Source organism: Canis aureus, chromosome 21 (assembly GCF_053574225.1).
Source record: "Canis aureus isolate CA01 chromosome 21, VMU_Caureus_v.1.0, whole genome shotgun sequence".
In the NCBI taxonomy this organism is placed as follows: Eukaryota; Metazoa; Chordata; class Mammalia; order Carnivora; family Canidae; genus Canis; species Canis aureus.
In genome coordinates, this window is record NC_135631.1 from 41,132,116 (window position 1) to 41,153,989 (window position 21,874).

Here is a 21,874-nt window from a genome sequence, read left to right on the forward strand (position 1 = left end):
GAATTAAAAAAAAAAGGTATCTAAAAATACAATTTAGCAATCCAAAAATGATCGAGTTTCAGCCAATGGATGCAATGAGCCTATGAAAGACAGGCTAGTGCTACAGAGGAAATGCAGAACACCACCGATGAGGGGTAAGATAACTAAATTTTATGAATAGAGACATGTAATATTTGCGTTCCTTTTTAGACAGTGCAGAGGAGAAAGGCATGTGCTCAAGAAACCAGAGTCAAGTGCCAGTGCAATTACAGAGCAAGAAACATTTCCCACAAAAGAACCACTGCAATGAAGAGGTAAATATAAAATGGCTTAAGATCAGAGCCTTAAGAAATTCTACTCTTGCTTTTTTTTTTTTTTAATTTAACTTCCTCCTCGTCACATCATTATCTACTTTATTTTTTTTTTTAAGATTTTATTTATTTATTCATGAGAGACACAGAGAGAGAGAGAGAGGCAGAGACACAGGCAGAGGGAGAAGCAGGCTCCATGCAGGGAGCCCAAAATGGGACTCGATCCCGGGTCTCCAGGATCACACCCTGGGCTGAAGGCAGCGCTAAACTGCTGAGCCACCCGCGCTGCCCTATTATCTACTTTAGTAACAAAATGGTTCCTCAATTTATACTGAAATATACTAGCCAATGTGTTTTAACTCATTTGAAGTACGCTTTTGCTAAAGCTAATTCTCTCGAATCTGGATCTACTACACAAAGAATGCGGGAGGGGGAAATATTTGGACTGATGGCATTTTACTTCTCGGGTGCCTGTTTTATTCTTCTTCACACTTTCAGGATGCCTGGGTGGCTCAGTCAGTGAAGCATCTAAGTCTTGATTTCGGCTCAGAGCCCTGAGATCAAACTCCACATGCTGAGCACTGTGCTGAATGTAGCATCTGCTTCAGATCCTCTGTCCCCCTCCCCCTCTGTCCTCCCTTCTCAACCTCTCTCTAAAAACAAAACAAAAACAGAAAAAACCTTACATTTGTATCTCATGTATTATATGTATAATTTTTAAATGGTTTTAACTTTTCGCCAGCTCTTAACCAGTTTCCACTGCTTTCCCAGCATGGTCTCTTCCATAACTCCTCCTCTAAACACAAATGACCCTCAGCCACCCAGCCGTCAAGGAATGAGTGATTCTGGATAGCCATGTGTCATGACAGTTTAAAGATCGTGTGTCTTAACTTATTTAAGCAATTCTGGATTGAAACATTCACTTCTGATTTAAAAATAAACATACATACATACATACATAAATATAAACTAAGCCAAATGTAAAGTTTCTCGTCTACCTCAGGGCCTTTTGTTATAAGCACTCCTTGAATATCCTTGGGGCCTCTGAAAGTAGCTCAAGGTCTGCTTCAGCACCAAGGACTCCAAGGTTAGGACAGTGGACTTTTTTTTTTTTTTTTTTTTTTTTTTTTTGGCTTCTTACTGCTTTCCTTTGTTGTTCCTTATAGTCACTACATGTGTGCCCTTCCTACTGGCTCATTCTAATTGCTGAGTAACTTATAGATAGTTTCCCACACTGTATATAAAGTTTTCTTTGAATGTTTATGAGTCTTACACATTCAAGGCTCATATAAAAACAGCTCTAGGCCCACTCTCTTTGGGGGTGCCATTGCCACAGTACATCTGCTTCTCTTTGAGCATCCGTTTCATTGCTTCCCAAATGATTAGTTCTATAACTGCAGCTTGCACATGGAATATAAAAGCAGACTCTTCTACATTATGGTGGCAACAATAACCCTTGTTTTGTATTATGATGTCAACGATAACTCTTGAATTTGGCAGGGATTACATATCTTTATCTTCATAAAAACACTATGAGGCAGATACAAATATTATCTCTATTTTGCAGAGGAGTAAAACAGGGGGAAAGGTAAGGTAACTTGTCTAAAGTCACCCAGCCATGAAGTGGCCCCAGGTAAATCAAACTCTCAAATCAATGCTACTGCTATCCACAGTGACACACTGGCCCTACCAAACTGGCCTAATTTCTCCATTTCAGAAATCCAAATTCCTGGGGCAGGGAATGCATTATCCCAATTCATCTTTTTTACCCAGGCTACATTATCCACAAGATGCTACACTCCCTGGGGCCTGCTTGCACTATAACCAGGGTGGACACCTAATCCAATCCCTCCAGGGGACGTAGCATACACCATCTGGAGAGGCTGCGCTGGGGCATCTCCCGCGTACCACCCCATCTGTGTGCTCCTCTCTCCTGACAGCAACACTTAGGAGTGCTTGACATAAATCAGGAACGATCCCCAAAAGTCAAAGAATGAGAATGGAAAAGAAAACTTCTAGAGTTTAGGCAAGAGTTTTTCATCAAGCCCCACAGCACCCACTGCAAATCGCTGTTCCAGCTCTACTCTATATTCAAATTTTTCTATGCAAAATTTTAATTACCTATGGTTTACCGGCATTGCATTTAGGACAGTGTGAATCAAAACTCCTGTCGAGTTCCCTACATCTACTCATCAAGGTTCTGGTAAAAAGAAATTCAGAGTTAAATATTTCTTCCTCTAAAGGATCCTAAGCCTTGTGAAGTTTGAAGCAAAGGAAAAGCCATGCCTGAGTCTTTGTCATTTTTTAAAATCCTTTCTTTTTTTTCTGGGGCTGAGGACTACAATCTTCTCCAAAGTTGTCTTTCAACAAATATTATTTTTCTTTTTAAAAAAGTCTGTATTGTGGGACACCTGGATGGCTCAGTAGTTGAACAAACGTCTGCCTTTGGTTCAGGTCATGATCCTAGGGTCCTGGGACTAAGTCCCATATTGGGCTCCCTGTGAGGAGCCTGCTTCTCCCTTGGCCTATGTCTCTGCCCTCCTCTCTGTCTCTCATGAGTAAATAAAATCTTTTTTTTTTTTAATTTCATGTATTTATTCATGAGAGATACAGAGAGAGAGAGAGAGAGAGGCAGAGACACAGGCAGAGGGAGAAGTGGGCTCCATGCAGGGAGCCCGACGTGGGACTCGATCCCAGGTCTCCAGGATCACGCCCTGGGCCGAAGCCGGGGCTAAACCACTGAGCCACCCGGGCTGCCCGAGTAAATAAAATCTTAAAAAAAAAAAAAAAAAAATATACGCTGCTTTATAATTTTAAGTAATCATCTTTTATTCTAGAGCTACACTGTCCAATACAGAAATCCTAGCCACATTTGGCCACTAAGCACTTGAAAGATGGCTACTCTCAACAGAGATGTGCTTTGCACAAAAATAAAATAAAAAATACTCCATTAATATTTTTATACAGACTACATCTTCATATATGGTTTTGGAGATATTGAGTTAAATGTATTTAATTATATTATTGGATTTGTGAAATAATATTCAGCTGTAAAAAAAAAAAAAAAAAAACTAATTCTGACACCTGCTACAACATAGATAATCTTAAAAACATGCTAAGTGAAATCAGCCAGACAGAAAAGGACAAATATAATTCCACACAAATCTTATTCCAATACATGAAGTACCTAGAGTAAGTAAATTAACAAGAAAACAAAACAGAGGTTGCCAGGGGCTGAGAAGGGGGAGATGGGGAGTCATGGTTCAGGTCCCACTGTGAAGAAGCCTTACCCAGGTATCAAGGTAGTAAGAGAGGCTACAAAAGTTACCCCAGATTCTCAGTCGAGAGGATGTCATCACTGCCAGCAAACCAGTTGGTAGTTTGAGAACCTCTAATGAATCCTACCCAATTTAACCCCGCAAAAAGAGAAGGCCAGTAAATTGGTTTGCTATCGTCAAGCTTAAAAGACAAATCTTATTTTGTCCAACTAAAGAATGGATCTGAGGAGGACGAGAATACTCTGTGAGACGTCAGAGCCATTTCCACAAACCATTCCACAAGTGCTTTTTAACAAGTACCTTCAAAATACTCTGACCAACACACTCCGCTTTGTGCTGAGAGCATGGTCTCTGTATAAAGGACACAATTTTACAAAAGTAACATACTATACAAAGAAGCAAACAAATTGTTCTTTTGATTTATAGTATTCAGTCCTCTAAATTTACCAAGTTTCCAAACCTCAATTTATAACCACATTCCCTCACTCCCCTTCCCATTTAAGAGATACATTTAGTTCTGTCTTAAGCAATGTGTCTTTAGAAGACAGATTCCAAATGTAACAAACATACTTACTAAAAATCAATATGCAGGGATCCCTGGGTGGCTCAGCGGTTAAGCGGCTGCCTTCCGCCCGGGGCGTGATCCTGGAGACCCGGGATCGAGTCCCACATCAGGCTCCCTGCATGGAGCCTGCTTCTCCCTCTGCCTGTGTCTCTGCCTCTCTCTCTCTGTCTCTGTCTCTCTCTGTCTCTCATGAATAAAATCTTTTTAAAAAATATAAATAAATAAAAATAAAATATGCCATGAAGTATATAAGACACAGGAATGTCAGGGAAAAACAGGAAAGAAAATATGAGATAAGTCCACTGGCTTTACAAGAAGTAAAGAAACCCAATCTCAGGAAACCAAAGGGTGAAACAGCATCACAACCATTCTTGGATATAAACATTTAAGAAAAGCTTATGAGGCTATTCATGACAGATGAATAATACTAACAATAGCACCTAACAGTGATAATGAGCTGTATGTTACCTGTTGTGGGGGCTTCCCATTTATTAGCTCAGTTAATCCACACAAACCTTCCATGGAGTTGGAACAGTAATTTCACCCTACCCTCACTTACTGATGAGGAAACAGAGGCATAGAGAGGTTAAATAATTGTGCCCAAGGTCACACAGCTGATAAATGGCAGAGCTGGGAGAAAGACCCAGGTAACTTGGCTCCAGAAACTGCTACTACAAAGGGCCTCTCACAATCTTTATGGCAGGTTCACGATAACATTTATGGTGGGGTTCAAGTACCATAAACTAACAAAAAAATGCAGGGACTAAGAATACTTTCTTTTTTTAAGATTTTATTTATTTATTTGAAAGAGAGAGAGAGCACAAACAGTGAGGAAGGGCAGAGGGAGAGGGAGAGGGAGAAGCAGGCTCCCTATTAAGCAGGGAACCCAATGTGGGACTCAATCCCAGAACCTGGGATCATGACCTAAGCATAACCGACTGAACCACCCAAGTGCCCCAAGACTAAGAATACGTATTGAGCCCCCTCACACACTCACTGGACAAAACCCTAAGGAATCTTCAGGAACAATAACTCACCAATGTGATAGAACTGTCAAAATGAAATAAACCTATTTTAAAAATAAAAAATAAAAACCGATGGACTACTGCAAATAGCAAACCAACTGCCAATCACAGATCTTTAGTTTTACACGGAGTTCAATGATACAACACTGACATAGGCCGTGCTCCATACATCACACAGGAGTCACAACGGCTGGAATGCAAGGCAGGACGCAGCACATCTCTTGTGTTTTGTCACATTTTCCTTCACCATAAACTATACCTTAATGTTGTCTTGTTCAACATGTGCAATTTTTTCAAATTACACTGGATTTCAAATCACAGTCATCTGTAACATGTGGCAAAGTCCTACAACCTACCTCCTTGGCTGTGCACTCTGACAAACGATTAGGAATACGGAGGTCCTCAAAACCGTCAGCTGAAAGGCCTTCAGAGGTGATCACGTTCTGGCAGGTTGTTTCCCCCAGACTTGCCAAGTTTTATTAAGCTTTAAGAGAATTAACAAAACCTTTGATAATCACCTGTATCAATTACTTTTGTTTGATTTTCATTTTCAATTAAAGTATAATTCACACACTGTAAAATTCAGTTCTGTAAAGTGCTATGTGTGAAACAAACACAGACAGTTGTGTAACCAATCCTGCCACCAAGATACAGAAAAGTTCCAGGCCCAAAACCATTCCTTCGTGCTCTACAGCCAGCTCCTCCCCAAGCATAACCTCTAGCAACTACTGATCTGCTGTCTAGCCCTAACCGTTTGCCTTTCCCTATATAAATGTAAGTGTATAAACTGCAAACATGAGTCTGGCTTCTTTCACCACGTGTAACACTTTTTTTTCTTTGTTTTTTTACTTATGTATTTATTTGAGAGAGAGAGAGAATGCAAGCAGGGGCAGGGGTAGAGAGATAGGGAGACAGAGATCCTCAAGCAAATTCCTCACATAGAGTAGAGCCTGATATGGGGCTCAATCCCACAATCCTGAGATCGTGACGCGCTGAAACCAAGAATTGGCTGTTTAACCAACTGTGTCATCCAGGCACCCCTAAGCGTAAGACCTTTTAGATTCATCCATTTGTTGCAACTGTATCAGTAGTTCATTTCTTTTTATTGCTGAGCAATATTCCACTGTACTGATATATCACCACTTGTTTATTAATTCACCAGTTGAGAGAAATCTGAATGATTACCATTTTTGGCAATTATTAAAGAAAAAAAAGCTGCTATCAAATAAGTGCGCCGGTTTTTATATGAACATAAGTTTTTATTTCACTTGGGTAAAACCCAGAAGCAGGTCATATGGTATGATGTGTGGAAGGGTCCATTGGGCCCACATACCCACTAGCACCAGGTATAATCAGTTTTGTTTTTATTCTAACCATTTTAAAATGTGTATAGAGATAGCTCATGGTTTAATTTACATTTCTCTAATTGATAAAATGGTCATCTTTTTATGTGTTTATTTGCCACCTATACATCTTCGTTAGTGAAATGTTAACTCTTTTGCCCATTTTTTAGTTGGTGTCTTTTCCTGAGTTCGCAAAGTTCTTTATATATTCTAGATAAAAGTCCTTTATCAGACACATGATTTGTAAATATTTTCTACCAATTTGTGGCTTCTCTTTTTATTATCATAAGAATGTCTCTTTTTTTAAGATTATTTGAGAGAGAGAGCGCAGGAGGCAGGGATAGGGACAGAATCCAAGCAGACTCCCCCTTAAGCACAGAGCCCAACTTGGGGCCTGATCCCAGGACCCCGAGATCATGACCTGAGCTGAAACCAAGAGTCGGACGCTTAACCGACTGAGTCAGGCACTCCAAGAATGTATTTCAAAGAGAAGACTTTAAGTCCAATTTATCTTTTTTTTTTTTTAACGGATTACACTTTGGGTTTTTTTTAAAGAAATCTTTGCCTAACTTAAGTCACAAAGATTTTTCTCTGAATGTTTTCTTCAACTACTCTGTAGTTTTACATTTAAGCCTATAATCCATTTTGAGCTGATTTTTGTATATTGAGCAAGGTACTGCTTGATCCAAAGTTTTGGCCCTTTGAGAACATGGAGAAAGGAGACCCCTCTTACACTGCTGGAAGGAATGAAAAGTAGTGTGGCCACTCTGGAAAACAGTGTGGAGGTCCCTCAAAAGGTGAAAAATAGAATTACCATATGACCCAACAATTGCACTACTAGGTATTTACCCAAAGGATACAAGAATACTGATTCAAAGGGATACATGCACCCCGATGTTTACAGTAGTATTATCAAACAATAGCCTAACTATGGAAAGAACCCAGATGTCCATCAACAGATGAATGGATAAAGATGTGGTATATAGGGATCCCTGGGTGGCGCAGCGGTTTGGCGCCTGCCTTTGGCCCAGGGCGCGATCCTGGAGACCCGGGATCGAATCCCACATCGGGCTCCCCGTGCATGGAGCCTGCTTCTCCCTCTGCCTATGTCTCTGCCTCTCTCTCTTTCTCTCTCTGTGAATATCATAAATAAATAAAAACTAAAAAAAAAAAAAAAAAAAAAAAGATGTGGTATATACAAGCAATGGAGTATTAGCCATCAAAAAGAACAAAATCTCGACATTTGCAACAACGTGGATGGAGCTAGAATGTATTATGTCAAGCAAAACAAGTTGGTCAGAGACAGACACCATAAAATTTGGAATTTAAGAAACAAAACAGATGAACATATGGGAAGGGGGGAGAAAAGGGCTAAAAAGGTGGGCAAACCATAAGAAACTCTTAAAACAATAGAAGTGCCTGAGTGGCTCAGTTAGTTAAATATCCAACTTTTTTTTTTTAATATTTTATTTATTTATGACAGATAGAGAGAGAGAGAGGCAGAGACACAGGCAGAGGGAGAAGCAGGCTCCATGCACCGGGAGCCCGATGTGGGATTCGATCCCGGGTCTCCAGGATCACGCCCTGGGCCAAAGGCAGGCGCCAAACCGCTGTGCCACCCAGGGATCCCAATATCCAACTCTTGATTTTGGCTTTGGTCATGGTCTCAGGGTCTTGAGATCAAGTCCCATGTCCTGCTCCATGCTGGGCATGGAGTCTGCTTAAGATTCTTTCTCCCTCTCCCCACCACCTCTACGTATGCCCTCTCTCAAAAAAAAAAAAAAAAAAAAAAAAAAAAAACTAAAAGTTTTGGGGAATCCCTGGGTGGCTCAGTGGTTTAGCGCCTGCCTTCAGCCCAGAGGGTGATCCTGGAGTCTTGGGATCGAGTCCCACATCAGGCTCCCTGCTTGGAGCCTGCTTCTCCCTCTGCCTGTGTCTCTGCCTCTGTCTCTCTCATGAATGAATGAATAAAATCTTTTTTAAATAAATAAATAGGGGCAGCCCCGGTGGCGCAGCAGTTTAGCACTGCCTGCAGCCCAGGGAGTGATCCTAGAGACCCTGGATCGAGTCCCAGGTCGGGCTCTCTGCATGGAACCTGATTCTCCCTCTGCCTGTGTCTCTGCCTCTCTCTCTCTGCATCTCTATGAATAAATAAATAAATAAATAAATATTTAAAAATAAATAATTTTAAAAAGACTCTTAATGATAGAAAAGAAACTGAGGGTTGATGGAGGTGGCTGGGGAGATGGGAAAAATGGGAGATGGGGATCAAAGAGGATACTTGATAGAATAAGCACTGGGTGTTTTATGTAAGTGATGAATCACTAAATTCTACTCCTGAAAACAATATTATACTATATGTTAACTAGCTAGAATTTAAATAAAAGTTTGGAAAAGAAAAATAATTGAAGTCAGGATTTCAAAAAAAAAAAAAAAAAAAAACGTTTATGATGTGACCCTGTATACACATAGTTATAAAACACGTGTTCATAGATCTAGAACTGAACAAAGGTTTCATGAAACTATCCTACTTTTACTGCACGTGATGCTTCCTGACATTTTCTATCCTCTCTATCCTACTTCATTAAAATAATCCTGATAACGATTCTGTCAATGATTTTATGACTTCCCAATGGGCCTGGATCTGCAAATTGAAAAATACAGCATTAGGATAATTTTACATTTTTAATTAGAGAACTACATTTTGGGGCAGCCCGGGTGGCTCAGAAGTTTAGCGGTGCCTTCAGCCCAGGGCCTGATCCTGGAGACCTGGGATCAAGTCCCACGTCAGGCTCCCTGGATGGAGCCTGCTTCTCCCTCTGCCTGTGTCTCTGCCTCTCTCTCTCTCTGTGTGTCTTTCATGAATAAATAGATAAAATCTTAAAAAAGAGGGAGAGAGAATTACATTTTTGTCTTTTGATTTAAAGGTAGTTACCTCTAAAAGACAAGGACAACATTATGGAGTATAAGATAAGCTCTCCCTTGATTGCTATGGTGCAAAAACAGAATTCTCTCTCAAGCTTGCCTTAAGAGTCTGTTGTTCTAAAACTTATGGTTACTAGAGGGGAAGTGGGTGGGGGAATGGGTAATAGGTGATAGGGATCAAGGAAGGCACTTGTGATGAGCACAGGGTGACATATGGAATTGTTGAATCACTATACGGTATACCTGAAACTAACTGGAATTAAAATAAAATGAAAAACAAAAGTTCTGGCCCTTATCAGAGTATTTATTTGACAAATGTTTTCTGGCACCTATATTTGGCCTAGGGATGTAAGAGTGAGTAAGAGGGTACAGACCAATACAGACAACAATATAATCAACTCACTAAAATATAAGGTGAGCAGTGTAAAAACAGACTACATCCAAGTACAATAGCAGGAGAAGGTACTCAGCAGCTTGCAGAGAGCTAGTATCATATTGAGCAACAGTTCAGGCAGAGAACAACATTCTAAAGAGGAAACACGACAAGCAATATACAAAGATTGAAAGAGCAAGGCTGTTTAGGAAATAGCTGGGGGTGGGGGTATTCTTCTCAACCACTCTGTATTCATGGCAGGCACTTTGGCATGCTAGCATTTTTGGCAGGCTATTAGAGGGGACGAAGAAGCAAAAACCCCACTATACAAGGAAACAACAAAATTTAATCACTACTACAGCATGATAGTATTTCTGTGTCTATAAAACCAAATAAAATTATCAAATAAAGAGGCTTTCAGGATAATATGGTTCAGAATAAGCTGTCAACCCCCAGCCTGGAACAGGTCACCCCGGGCCTTCCCCCAAGTGACTGCCCCTTGGCCCAGCAGGGGAGAGAGGAGGTACAGACCCATTCCCAGCAGAGCCTGTCCCCCAGGAGGCCTGCACTTGCCCTCAGGGCCACCAAGAGAACCAAGTAATTTTTACAGTACCCATTCAGCTAGCACTGCTTCCCTGCCTTCCCAGAGGCTGCTCAGCTGTCAGCCCAAGCTACCCCTGGCACCAGCACCATTAATGTGCCCTGATTCCTCAGTCCCCCTCCCCAATGCCCACTGGAACTCAAGAACCATCAGCAAGTCCCCACAACCTCTGCCCTGCCTCTAAAAGGACCACCTTCCCACACTCGGCTGGCCGCTCCTGCAGATGTGACTTTTCCTGAAGGCCCCAGGAACCAGAAGTCCGTCTTCCTCCAGTGTCCCCATCCTGCAGGCCCTGGATGGAGGTAGGGCCACTGTTCTCACATCCCCATTCTTAATACCAGTGAGTGGGTTCAGGTGGGAGAGCCTGACACTTCAAGTTCCCACAATCTTTTCAACTAAGGGCTTTGTCTCATCTCAACATTGTGAACAGCCTCTTTTTCATCTACATAATTTAAAAAATATTTTCCATATGGCCCATAGACAGAATGAAGAATATCTGTTTGTAGAATTTCACCTTTTATTAACCTTTCTGGAAAAGATACTGTGAACTAACTTTTCAGAAATTAAGAATGAAGAACAATGAACCGGGCAGCCCGGGTGGCTCAGAGGTTTAGCGCTGCCTTCAGCCCAGGGCGTGATCCTGGAGACCCGGGATTGAGTCCCACGTTGGGCTCCCTGCATGGAGCCTGCTTCTCCCTCTGCCTGTGTCTCTGCCTCTCTCTCTCTCTCTCTCTCATGAATAAATAAATAAAATCTTAAAAAAAAAAAAAAAAGAACAATGAACCTTGTAAAGATAAAGTCAATTGCTATCTGGATAGACTGTACTCAGAACAGTGAAGCTTTACATTTTTTATCTGCAGAACAAGCAATACTTTAACTGAAACACTAACACTTTCTTCCATCCTATCCCTAACTGAGGAAAACCTCACCATCCCACATGGCCCACACTACAAAACCCATTCACACAGTTTCTACCCAGAGGGTGGGGGAGGGGAGTCCTAGGACTGACCTGCTAAAGGATCCACTGAAGGAGTCGAAGGAGACCTCAGGTTACCTGATGAAGTCTATCTTCTGATCTTTAAAATTCGAGATTTGGTACTATGATATTCTATAATATATTTTTAACTAAGTCATTATTAAAGCTTCTTTTTTATATTGTCCTTTATCTTATCATTTTTAGCCAAATTTTTAAAAATCGGAACCTAAGGGCACGTAAGTGATTTCCTTAACTAGAGATAGATATGGTAGGATATGGTATTCTTTTATGTTCTGATTTTTATTATTTTTACTTTTTTTTTTTTTTTTACAAAATATTTCTTTGAGAGAAAGTGAGAGGGCAAGCATGTATGTGCAAGCCAGGAAAGGGGCAGAGGGCAAAGAAGAGCTCAGTATCTATGTGGCCTGGATGGTCACTACAGGAAGAACAGGGAGGCATAGTGTACCATCTCCTGAATCAAAATGAGCAGGAAACAGGCCTGTAACAAATGGGGAACTAGTTCCAGTGCAGTTTCACCCAATCTTCTCACCTGTGGTAACACTACTCTAACTTTAACGTAGAGACCCACTCCTCTCCAACACTCCCATATCCAACGCAGCTGCCACCAACACAGCGTCTCAGTGAACACTGATACCACATTTTCCAGGGTGTGAATTTGGTGCCAGGTGATCCAAACTACTCCAGTCCAAATAAATTATAGAAAACAACACATTTCCACAGGTCTAAAATATTTCCAAAGTAAAAACGATCACTTTTTCAAGTTATAAGCACATGAGGATACCACCATAAATGAAATATAATATTTAACAAATAAAGAAACTTTGTGCTTCAACCTAACTTAAATGTACAAATTAATTTATATTTTTAGAGGTTTAATTTATTTAGTTTTAGAGAGAGAGGGCAAATGTGAACAGGGGAGGGGCAAAGGGAAAACAGAATGAACACGAGTGGTGGAGGGGGCAGAGGGAGAGAAATTCCGCAAGCAGACTCCCCACTGAGCATGGAGCCTGACTCAGAGCTGGATCATGATCTGAGCTGAAATTAAGAACAGGACATTAAAAAAAAAAAAAAAAAAAAAAAAAAATAGGACATTCAACCAAGTGAGCCACCCAGGCACCTTCATGCAGCAAACTTTTAAGTGTGACTTTCATAAAAATTATGAAAAAGACAAATTAATGTTTCAATGAAACACTGAAATGTATGTGATTTTCTGACATGGTTTATGGAAACAAAGTAACAGGTACAGGACAATTGTAATTTTTTTATATGCAACAAGTATTTAAGGCCAAAGCACAATTGGTTGAGATATACACATGTACAGGCTCCATGTTGATATATAATGGAAAATGACCTTTTTTTTTTTTTTTAAGAAAAGATTTTTTGTTTATTCATGAGAGACACAGAGAAAAAGAGAGAGAGAGAGGCAGAGACACAGGCAGAGAGAAAGGCAGGCTCCAAGCAGGGAGCCCAACGTGGGACTTGATCCTGGGTCTCCAGGATCACATCCCAGGCTGAAGGTGGTGCTAAACCGCTGAGCCACCCGGGCTGCTTGTGAAAAATGACCTTAATGAGGAAAAAACAAATGAACATTTAATTTTGTGGGACATTAAATCCACAAGTGAAATATATAGAAACAAAGGGAGAATGGTCTTGTCACATTACCATAAAAAATTTAAAGAAAATATGACTTTAGGGATGTCTGGGTGGCTCAGTGTGTTTGGATGTCTGCCTTCGGCTCAGGTTGTGGTCCTGGGGCCCTGGAATTGAGTTCCATGTCGGGCTTCCTACATGGAGCCTGCTTCTCCCTCTGCCTGCGTATCTGCCTCTCTCCCCCTCTCTCTATATCTCGAATGAATGAATGAATGAATGAATGAAATAAAATAAAATAAAAATATGACTTTGTTCCACCACGACAGCATTAAGCACTGAAAAAGTCCTCAAAATTAGTCAGAAATTGGGATTTAAATTCTTCCTCGTTATCTGATTCCTTAAATTAAGTCTCATCTTCCATAAGACTTTTTCCTCATCTATAATATGCTATCAAAGTAATAATTTAATTCATCCAATTGAATGATTACACAAAAAAATCAGAACACAAGAAAATTAGTTCATTGGAGGAGAGGGGTGAGGGAAGCTAATAAAATATATGGGACATAGGGTGAATAATGTTCCAAATATTTTCACTAAGTGATAAAAAAGCAGTTAGAACCTGTTGTTTTGGATCTTTCATGAACTGCTAAAGAAAATAACATTTTGAGAAAATCAGAAGTAACATTTTGAGAAAGTTAAAGAACTAATGATAAAAAGTTTCACAGTGACCTAAAAACACAAAATGTGCAATGGAAAACTTCGTTGCAGTCCAGCACCCCCCTACTCCCACCCCCCCACCGCCCCCACCCCGCCAAAAAAACCTCCATATCAAAATCCCAAGTGAAGACAATGCTAACTTGTTTATTTGATCTCAATGGCACCGCTACAGTAGGAACATCCCACAAAGACCAAAAGTCAATTGGCCCCATTGTTTGAGTCTGCTGAAGTAACAAGGAGTTAACTGTGGCTCAGAAACTGGTTTCATCATCCTGAAAACGTTCTGGCTCATAGTCTATGAGTCAAAAACAATAAGCCAAAAACTCTAACAACCCAGGACTGCCTATTCAGGTTATTCACCAGACTTGGCACTCAGCGATTTTTGGCTGATGCCAAAAATTGATTTTAACATCAAAGGATAAAGACTTATGACTGGTGAACACAGTCAAACCCTAAAGGTGTAACGAGACCTTGAGGTACAATGGCAGCATTGTTGGAATAAGTACACAGCATTTGGAAGTTAGATTCATTTCAACTTGAAACTGTAAGTGTATTTACAAGTAAGTCTTACTCAGACCATAAAAACTGCAGAGAAGTGCCACCTTAAATCCTTTTTGGCTTAAGGCAGAATGTGCATACATGCATAGTACAGTCAACAGAAACGTCTTGCCCAAAGACCAGACACTGAATTTTGCCTTTAACCCTTCATTTCCCATCCTGTGCCTTAGATGACTGTTTAAAAAACAAAAAACAAAAAAACACAACTGACCAAAAATCCAAAATATTTGATCCATCTGTTTTAGTATTGTGACTACAGAACTCCTGCAACTAATGATATATTGAGCAATTCATTCTGGGTACCTCAGGTTTGCCCTGCCCCCAGGCTGCTACTAGTAACTGCTACACAATGCCTACAAACCCCTTCAGACTAGGGCCATCTCCTTGCAAAAGAAAAACTAAAGGCCTCCCTAGACCAGAGTTGTATCAAAAAGTATATGACTTTTAAAATCAAACCTCCACAGAGCTACAGAAGATCCCTGATCTAACTGAAAAATACAAAATATCAATCTAGAAGCATCCAGACTGTGACAATAAGTAACCATTGCTCGAAATGCTTTAAGCCAAGTACCTATTTTAGTGAGCTTCTATGTTCTCTGGATTCAAAAGCTTCAGAAGGATGGAGAAAATACAGGATGTTTACTTAACAAAATCCTGCTTTATCACAGCAGTATAAAAAAAAAAAAAAAAACATGAAAAGGAACTAATAGTTAGTTTATTCTAAAGAATTAACTTTTGAAAACAAAAAGCTTCCTCCAGATAAACCATGCTCTTTTCCTCGTTCCTGTGTTATTCTAATTGTCTTCTGTACAATTTGAAGGAGAGAGTCAGAGCTGAATTATCCAAAAGGAAGATGAAGCGTGATATGGAGGAGAATAAACCTCCACTACCCTCTTAGGTTCAGACACTGGGGCCCACAAATCAAACTGATGAAAGGCAAATTAACAGGAGGAAAACAAATTTGTTTGTTTATGCATATCAAAGTGCATACACACAAGAAAACTTGGTGATGAGCAACTCAAAGGGACTTAACAAACGGTGCTGGAAGGGAAAGAGGCCTTGTGAAGAAAAAGAGGTTGGGGGTGGTTGTGAGAAGGGGACTAAGTATAGTACAAAAGGGTTGTTTGTTTACTAGGTATGTTACACAGATAAGATCCTCCCCACTCCTGGTTTGAGAAAGGGAAACACTTCTACAAATGGAATTTATCTCAGGATTTTAGACAGAAGGTAAGAGGGCAGAAAGCTACTGCCTTGGGTTTGAAATATTTTTTTTTTTGCCATACTGGCTTGTTTTGAGGTTGCAAACCCCTTAGCATGCTCAGGGAATACACCCCGAAATTAGAAGAATGTTTTTTCATTTTCTTTTTCTTAAGAATTTTAAGATTGCCATTTTGTGTACTTTTTCAACCATGGGTGGCAATGGAAATTCTTCTTTAGCTTGCTGTTGAGAGTACTGTCAATTTTCATTTTGCTGGGAGAAAAAGAGGCCCCGTGCTTCAGGCTTTTAAAGGACTTAACCAGGCCCTGGAGGGCCATCGATCTCTGTACTCTCACCTCATGCCTTTCAATATATTTGCCAAAAATACCATAAATAGCTTTAGAACATTAATGAAAGTCATTATAACTATGAGTTATTACTGCAAAGGACATGTCATTAGAACTAAACCATTTAAGTAGAAATATTGAAACTTAAGAGACCATCACAGTCAACTTCTGGTCAACTCTTTTAAATCCGGCAAGCAACATTCTTTTAAAATCCCAGAAAGAGGAGAGGGGCTTTCTATCATTGAAGCAGCAGGATGTTACTCTGTCTTAAACAAAGAAAAAAGTCACGTAGAAAGACGTGCTGGCTAACTGCCGCCCTGTCATTGGCAAGAAGCCGCCTTCGGCTGGAAAAGCATTTAACCAAAACATTCATTTACAAATGTCTTTATGGGCAATCCATTTTATTTATTTTATTTTTTATATTTAATTTATTTATTCATGAGAAACACACAGAGAGAAAGAGGCAGAGACAGAAGCAGGCTCCATGCAAGGAGCCCGACATGGGACTCAATCCCAGGTCTCCAGGGTCACGCTCTGGGCTGAAGGCGGCGTGAAACCGCTGAGCCACCCGGGCTGCCCTGGGCAATCCATTTTAATGTCGTGTACATTTCTAATTTAGGTAGAGAGTAACTTTTAAGAAGAAAATGAAAAACAAATGTCATAAACTTCTCAGAATTAGAATTAAAACACTACCACAGGAGTATTATGTATAAGAAAGTAATTCTAAGAAAGGGAGGGAAAAGACCCTAATATTGAAAAAAGAAATGATTGAACACAAACTTACAACTTGATTATGGAAATACAAACTCACATTTAGGTCAGGCGTCAAATCACCATGCCACCCAGTTCTGAAAAGGGAATACAGTCCTTTCCCTCTTATGTCACAGCTCTGCCTAGTGGAGAAAGACACCGAGCATCAGGCAGGTGCAAATGGACAAGGGCTGGGAACACAGAGGCCTCAGCTCAAAAGGAGGATTTAATAAAAGGGTCAGATTTTATAATGTCAAACCATGACTCCCCCAGTAGGGATGGGGGAGGGGTGTCAATTAAAGTAATTAATTTTCAATGCTATTTAAGTAGGGTCTTACTACTAAAAAATTTAGAAGTACAAGTGCCGTTCCATCTGCCTTGGTGGATACAAAGAGGCTTTTCTTCCTGTTAAGAAAGGCTTATTGTTAAAACAAGAATTCTGCGATCTTTTAAAAAAGGATAAACAAACGATAAACCAAAAGAGGGCATATAGAATCAATTTCCAACGTGCACTAAGTAAGTGGCTTACTCCAGAACTTATTAGTCCATTAGAACTGGTGACCTAGACTGTACTGGATACTACAAAGAGAGGCAGGCGAGAAGCCTCCTACCCTTTACACCACTCCCTGGCTACACCATCCATTTGGCCACTGACATTTACTGATTTTTTTTTTTCTTTTACTTTTTCCTGATACTTCCAAGTATTATCTAAATCTTACTTTTACATGGAAAACCTCCATGACAAAAAAGTACCAAAGGTATACCTCTACAAATGCACAGTGCCTTGAGGAAATCTTTAATAAATATAAATATGCTATAATACAAAATCCTGAGGAATTTATAGTTCCGAATTTCCTACATTGGACCACAAGTATACATTTTATAATCAGAATATATAGTTTTTACAATAAAGTAGTAACTTAACAATTAGGTGCGTTATACCATGGTGACTAGGAGTATGGGTTCTGGCTGACTGCCCATATATGCATGACTACTCATAAAATTCAAATCACTTACTATCCCTAACCACCATCTAGAAAAAAGAGAATTTAGGTGTGCCTGGGTGGCCCAGTCAGTTAAGCAGTAGACTCTTGATTTCAGTTCAGGTCATGAGATCAAACTCTGCATTCAGTGGGCATTCTGCTTGAGATTCTCTCCCTCTTCCCACCCCCCTCCCGCCTCCATATATACATGCTCTTTTTATTAATTAATTAATTTTATTTATTTATTTATTTATTCATTCATTCATTCATTCATTCATGAGAGACACAGAGAGAGAGAGAGGGAGAGAGAGGCAGAGACACAGGCAGAGGGAGAAGCAGGCTCCATGCCGGGAGCCCAACATGGGACCCGATCCTGGGTCTCCAGGATCACACCCTGGGCTGAAGGCGGCGCTAAACCACTGTGCCACCCAGACTGCCCTCTCTCTAAAATAAATAAATAAACCTCTTAAAAAAAAGTATTTAATGGGAGTATCTGTCTCTTAACACTGTAGGAGGATGGCACAATATAATATATACAAAAGTGGTTGGCAAAGTGGGAGGCCTTAATAATTATTACAGCTTCACTACTACAGTAGTAGGCTTATCACCTAAATATATCCCAAAGTTATAAGTTTGGGGTGAGGGCTTTATTGCTCCACCTGAAGATCATAACAGTTTGTGATACTGTTTTCATAGAAAATTAATTTTCCACCAAGAATTTAAAAAACAAAACACTAGAAACAAACCCTGTCCTTCTTTTGCCAACAAGCAAACCTTGAAACAGACTGAAATAGCACCCGGGGTTTTTTTGCCTCCCTTCTCCCATTTCACCTCCCAAGAATTCATAGCATCATGTTCTCAGAGAGCTCTACAAAACGCACCCTGCTGTATGCCATTTTCAAGTGTAAAAATGTTTGCACGGCTAAACTGAAAAGTACTACATACTAGAACTTCTGTTGAGAACAATCAGCAGAGCAAGAGTTATCTTAAGGAATGGTAAACATGTACGGACTTTCATTTACTTGTACGGACTTTAATCGTCATTCTCATGACCACTCAAAAAGCTATAATGCAAAATTCTTGTGATTTGGAGCCAAATGGTATTGTTTTTGAAACTTTCTACTATAACGTTACACATTAATGTAACAGAAAACTCACTCAAAAGAATTCTTACTTTTGGATCTCTATACAAGTACTGGCGGTGTTCTAGTAGAAGCAAGTGTGCTAAGTACTTACTAAATCCCTGGCACTATTGTAAACATTTTACATAGAATAATTGATTTACTGTTTGCAACAATGCTTTGAGGTAAGTAAACACTTCGGGGCCCCCAGGGACAGCTGAGGAAATTGAGGCACACAAGGGAGAAGCAGTGACTCTCACGACTGAGACACAGGCACAATCTGTTGCTTTTCACCACCACCAGGCTGGTATGTCTGGTGGCTAGTAACCGCTTCTATTGGCAGGAACACTTCTGGTGTGCCTAAAGCACCTATACAAATACGTAGAACATTTGGGAGGACAAAATAGAGTGTCCACAGAGAACCACAAGACTCTTCCTCTCTCCCTTCTCAAATCAGCATAATAGCCTGAATAAGAGGACACTGTCTGCTATAGTGTTCCCAGGATTCATTCATTCTTATCTGAAAAGAAATTTCATAATGAACGTAAGTACTCAGATGACATAACTTCACCAAAAATAATCAGAATTTCTCCCTCCCTAATCATTCATTCTAATTGGAGCAGTCACCATTCCTGCCCTGGTATCTCACACTTCTCTAATACTTGGCCTATAATGCTGCAGAGTCAAGTTTCGAAAACAGAAAACCGATCCCATTACTGCCCCACTTTAAAGCTTTTCAGGGTTGCCCCATATCCTACGGCTACAGTACACTGCTTGGGTTTGGGATCAGCCCCCTATGAATTTATGGACCTTGACCAAAAAAACAAGTGCACAGAAATTTTGCATACAGTCACCCCAAGGCACAATTGTGCCCCAAGGCACAATTTACTTAATGCCTTAAAATTCCAAACATAAGTAACAAAATTCCATCTTTACTTTCAAAAAGGAATTAAAGATTTCTCCAAGCAAGTCCATAAATATTTGGTGAAGGTAAGAGATAATAGTATTTTAGCTGAAACCCATCCATCAACATACAGATTACATGTCAAAAACTTTAAAAAGGGGGATCCCTGGGTGGCGCAGCGGTTTGGCGCCTGCCTTTGGCCCAGGGCGCGATCCTGGAGACCCGGGATCGAATCCCACATCGGGCTCCCAGTGCATGGAGCCTGCTTCTCCCTCGGCCTGTGTCTCTGCCTCTCTCTCTCTCTCTGTGACTATCATAAATAAATTTAAAAAAAAAAAAAAAATTGAAAAAAAAAAAAAAAACTTTAAAAAGGAATTTAGGAGCTTCAGAATGATAAACTTTCCCATAACTGTGTCCTTTTATTTGTGTCATTAGGACAGTCATTCTAATGTCCTTGGAAATTCAACTCACAAGCACTTTATGAATGGCTCAGCTGCATATATACATATGAAAGTTTAAAGCTCTATTCTCAATTAGCCTCACAGAAAAATAGAAGGAAGGATAGAAGAGTACTGTCATCGACTGAGGAATATTATAAAAGACCAGGCTACCAGGTATGAGAGTCAAGAAGCTCAACTAGGAGCAACTAGAAACAAAGGGGGGTGGGAGGCCCAGGAAAATGCAAAGCCCAAGGAAGCCAAGTCCTTGGGATCAAACCAAATTCCTTCCTGCGCCCACATCCCCGCATCTAGTGACAGTGACAGGGCAACAAAGGCAGAAGAATGTCACCCAAGACCAGCAGGAGGCACAGAGAAAATTCTCAAGCAATAAAGAATCACACCATGTATTTTAGAAAGCTTCAAATCACTGAAGATGTAACCTTCTGATGTTCAAAGTAAGACTATCTGTGTCACTGTGGAGAAGTCAAAGCCTTGCTGCAAAAGCCTTTAGATTATCACTGCAATAGTGCCTTACCTGTGTACGGCCCTTTACAGTTTCCAAAGTATATCTAACTTTCAGCCTCACAATCATCCCAGGCAAAAGAAAATGCCCACCTTAAGTTTTGCACATGAAAGGTGACTCTACTCACCTCTCCATGAACATAATACCGTGTGACTCCCCTGACTGATGTCAAGAGAAATACACATAGTACGTCCACATAATATGAACAGAGAGAAAAAAAATGGAGCCAAAAGCAGGAGAAGCAAGTTAAGAAATGAACATGGAGGGCAGCCTGGGTGGCTCAGTGGTTGAGCATCTGCCTTCAGCCCAGGGCGTGATCCTGGGGTCCTGGGATCGAGTTCCGCATCAGGCTCCCTGCGAGGAGCCCACTTCTCCCTCTGCTATGTCTCTGCCTCTCTGTCTCAGTGTCTCTCATGAATAAACAAATAAAAGCTTAAAAAAAAAAAAGAAATGAACATGGAGAATTTGAACAAAGAAATTATTCTCTAAAATTGTATAATATCTGCCATATGTATAGCATATACATGCAAGTCAAACCACAATTATAAAGCAAACAATAACGGAGCCATCCCACAAGAACAATGAAGGTTAACAATGAAGGGAAGCAGGGTTAAGGCCAGAAGGAAAGGAAGATTGTTGGGTTTTGTGTTTCTTTTATTTTTCTAATTAATATTTTTTAAGTAATTTCTACACCCAACATGGGGGTTGAATTCACAACTCCAAAGACCAAAGAATCAGATGCTCTACCAACTTAGTCAGCCTGGCACCCATGTTCCTTTTAAAAGGGGGTAAAATGAAAAGGAAAAAATGCCAGTGAAAAGGGAAAGGCTGTGAATTTCACTGTGAACATCCACTTCTCCAAGGTTAAAGTAATTTCCTTAAGATCATTTACTGAGCCCTCGTCCATTCATCCAGGTACTGTCCAGTACACTGATGATGATCTTGTGACCTCTCTCTAGCCTGAGTTACCCCTCACCAGGTTCCATGCCGTTTATTTCAGTGTGGATTTTTAAAAGCTCCTTGAGTAATGCTTCAACCAAAATGATAACCTGCCTGAATGTGTAAAAGATGTATTTTTTTTTCCCAAAGAATGTGCCACGGAGCTCCTCTTACTGCTAGATCACCTTTAGAAAGAAAACCAGGGGAGGTGCTTCTTCAAAGACCCCAAACTCCTGAGACTGAAAATCTGGAGCCTCTACTTCACCATCAAGAGATTTCTTCCTTGTTGGTTGCACTGTTACGGAAGTTGCAGTTTTAGAATTATCTCCATCACATGTAACTAGAAGAATGAGTAGAGTCTCTGAAGCCTTTAGAAACAATTCCATCATAAAGCGTTAAGCAGATAT

General features: G+C 40.3%; 1 protein-coding gene across 19 annotated transcripts in view; it reads right to left on the reverse strand.

The window, feature by feature from the left end:
- SRPK2 (SRSF protein kinase 2) overlaps window positions 1-21,874 on the reverse strand; it is a 266,464-nt gene that overhangs the window by 174,078 nt on the left and 70,512 nt on the right. Inside the window, exon 1 of one of the 19 annotated variants that reach the window (XM_077863988.1) lies at window positions 16,619-16,700. The exons of the other annotated variants lie outside the window; for them this stretch is intronic. Coding sequence (XP_077720114.1) covers window positions 16,619-16,620 — 2 coding nt within the window. The 5' untranslated portion in view covers window positions 16,621-16,700. Of the gene's footprint in view, window positions 1-16,618; window positions 16,701-21,874 lie in introns of those variants that run through there. 19 annotated transcript variants of the gene reach the window in all.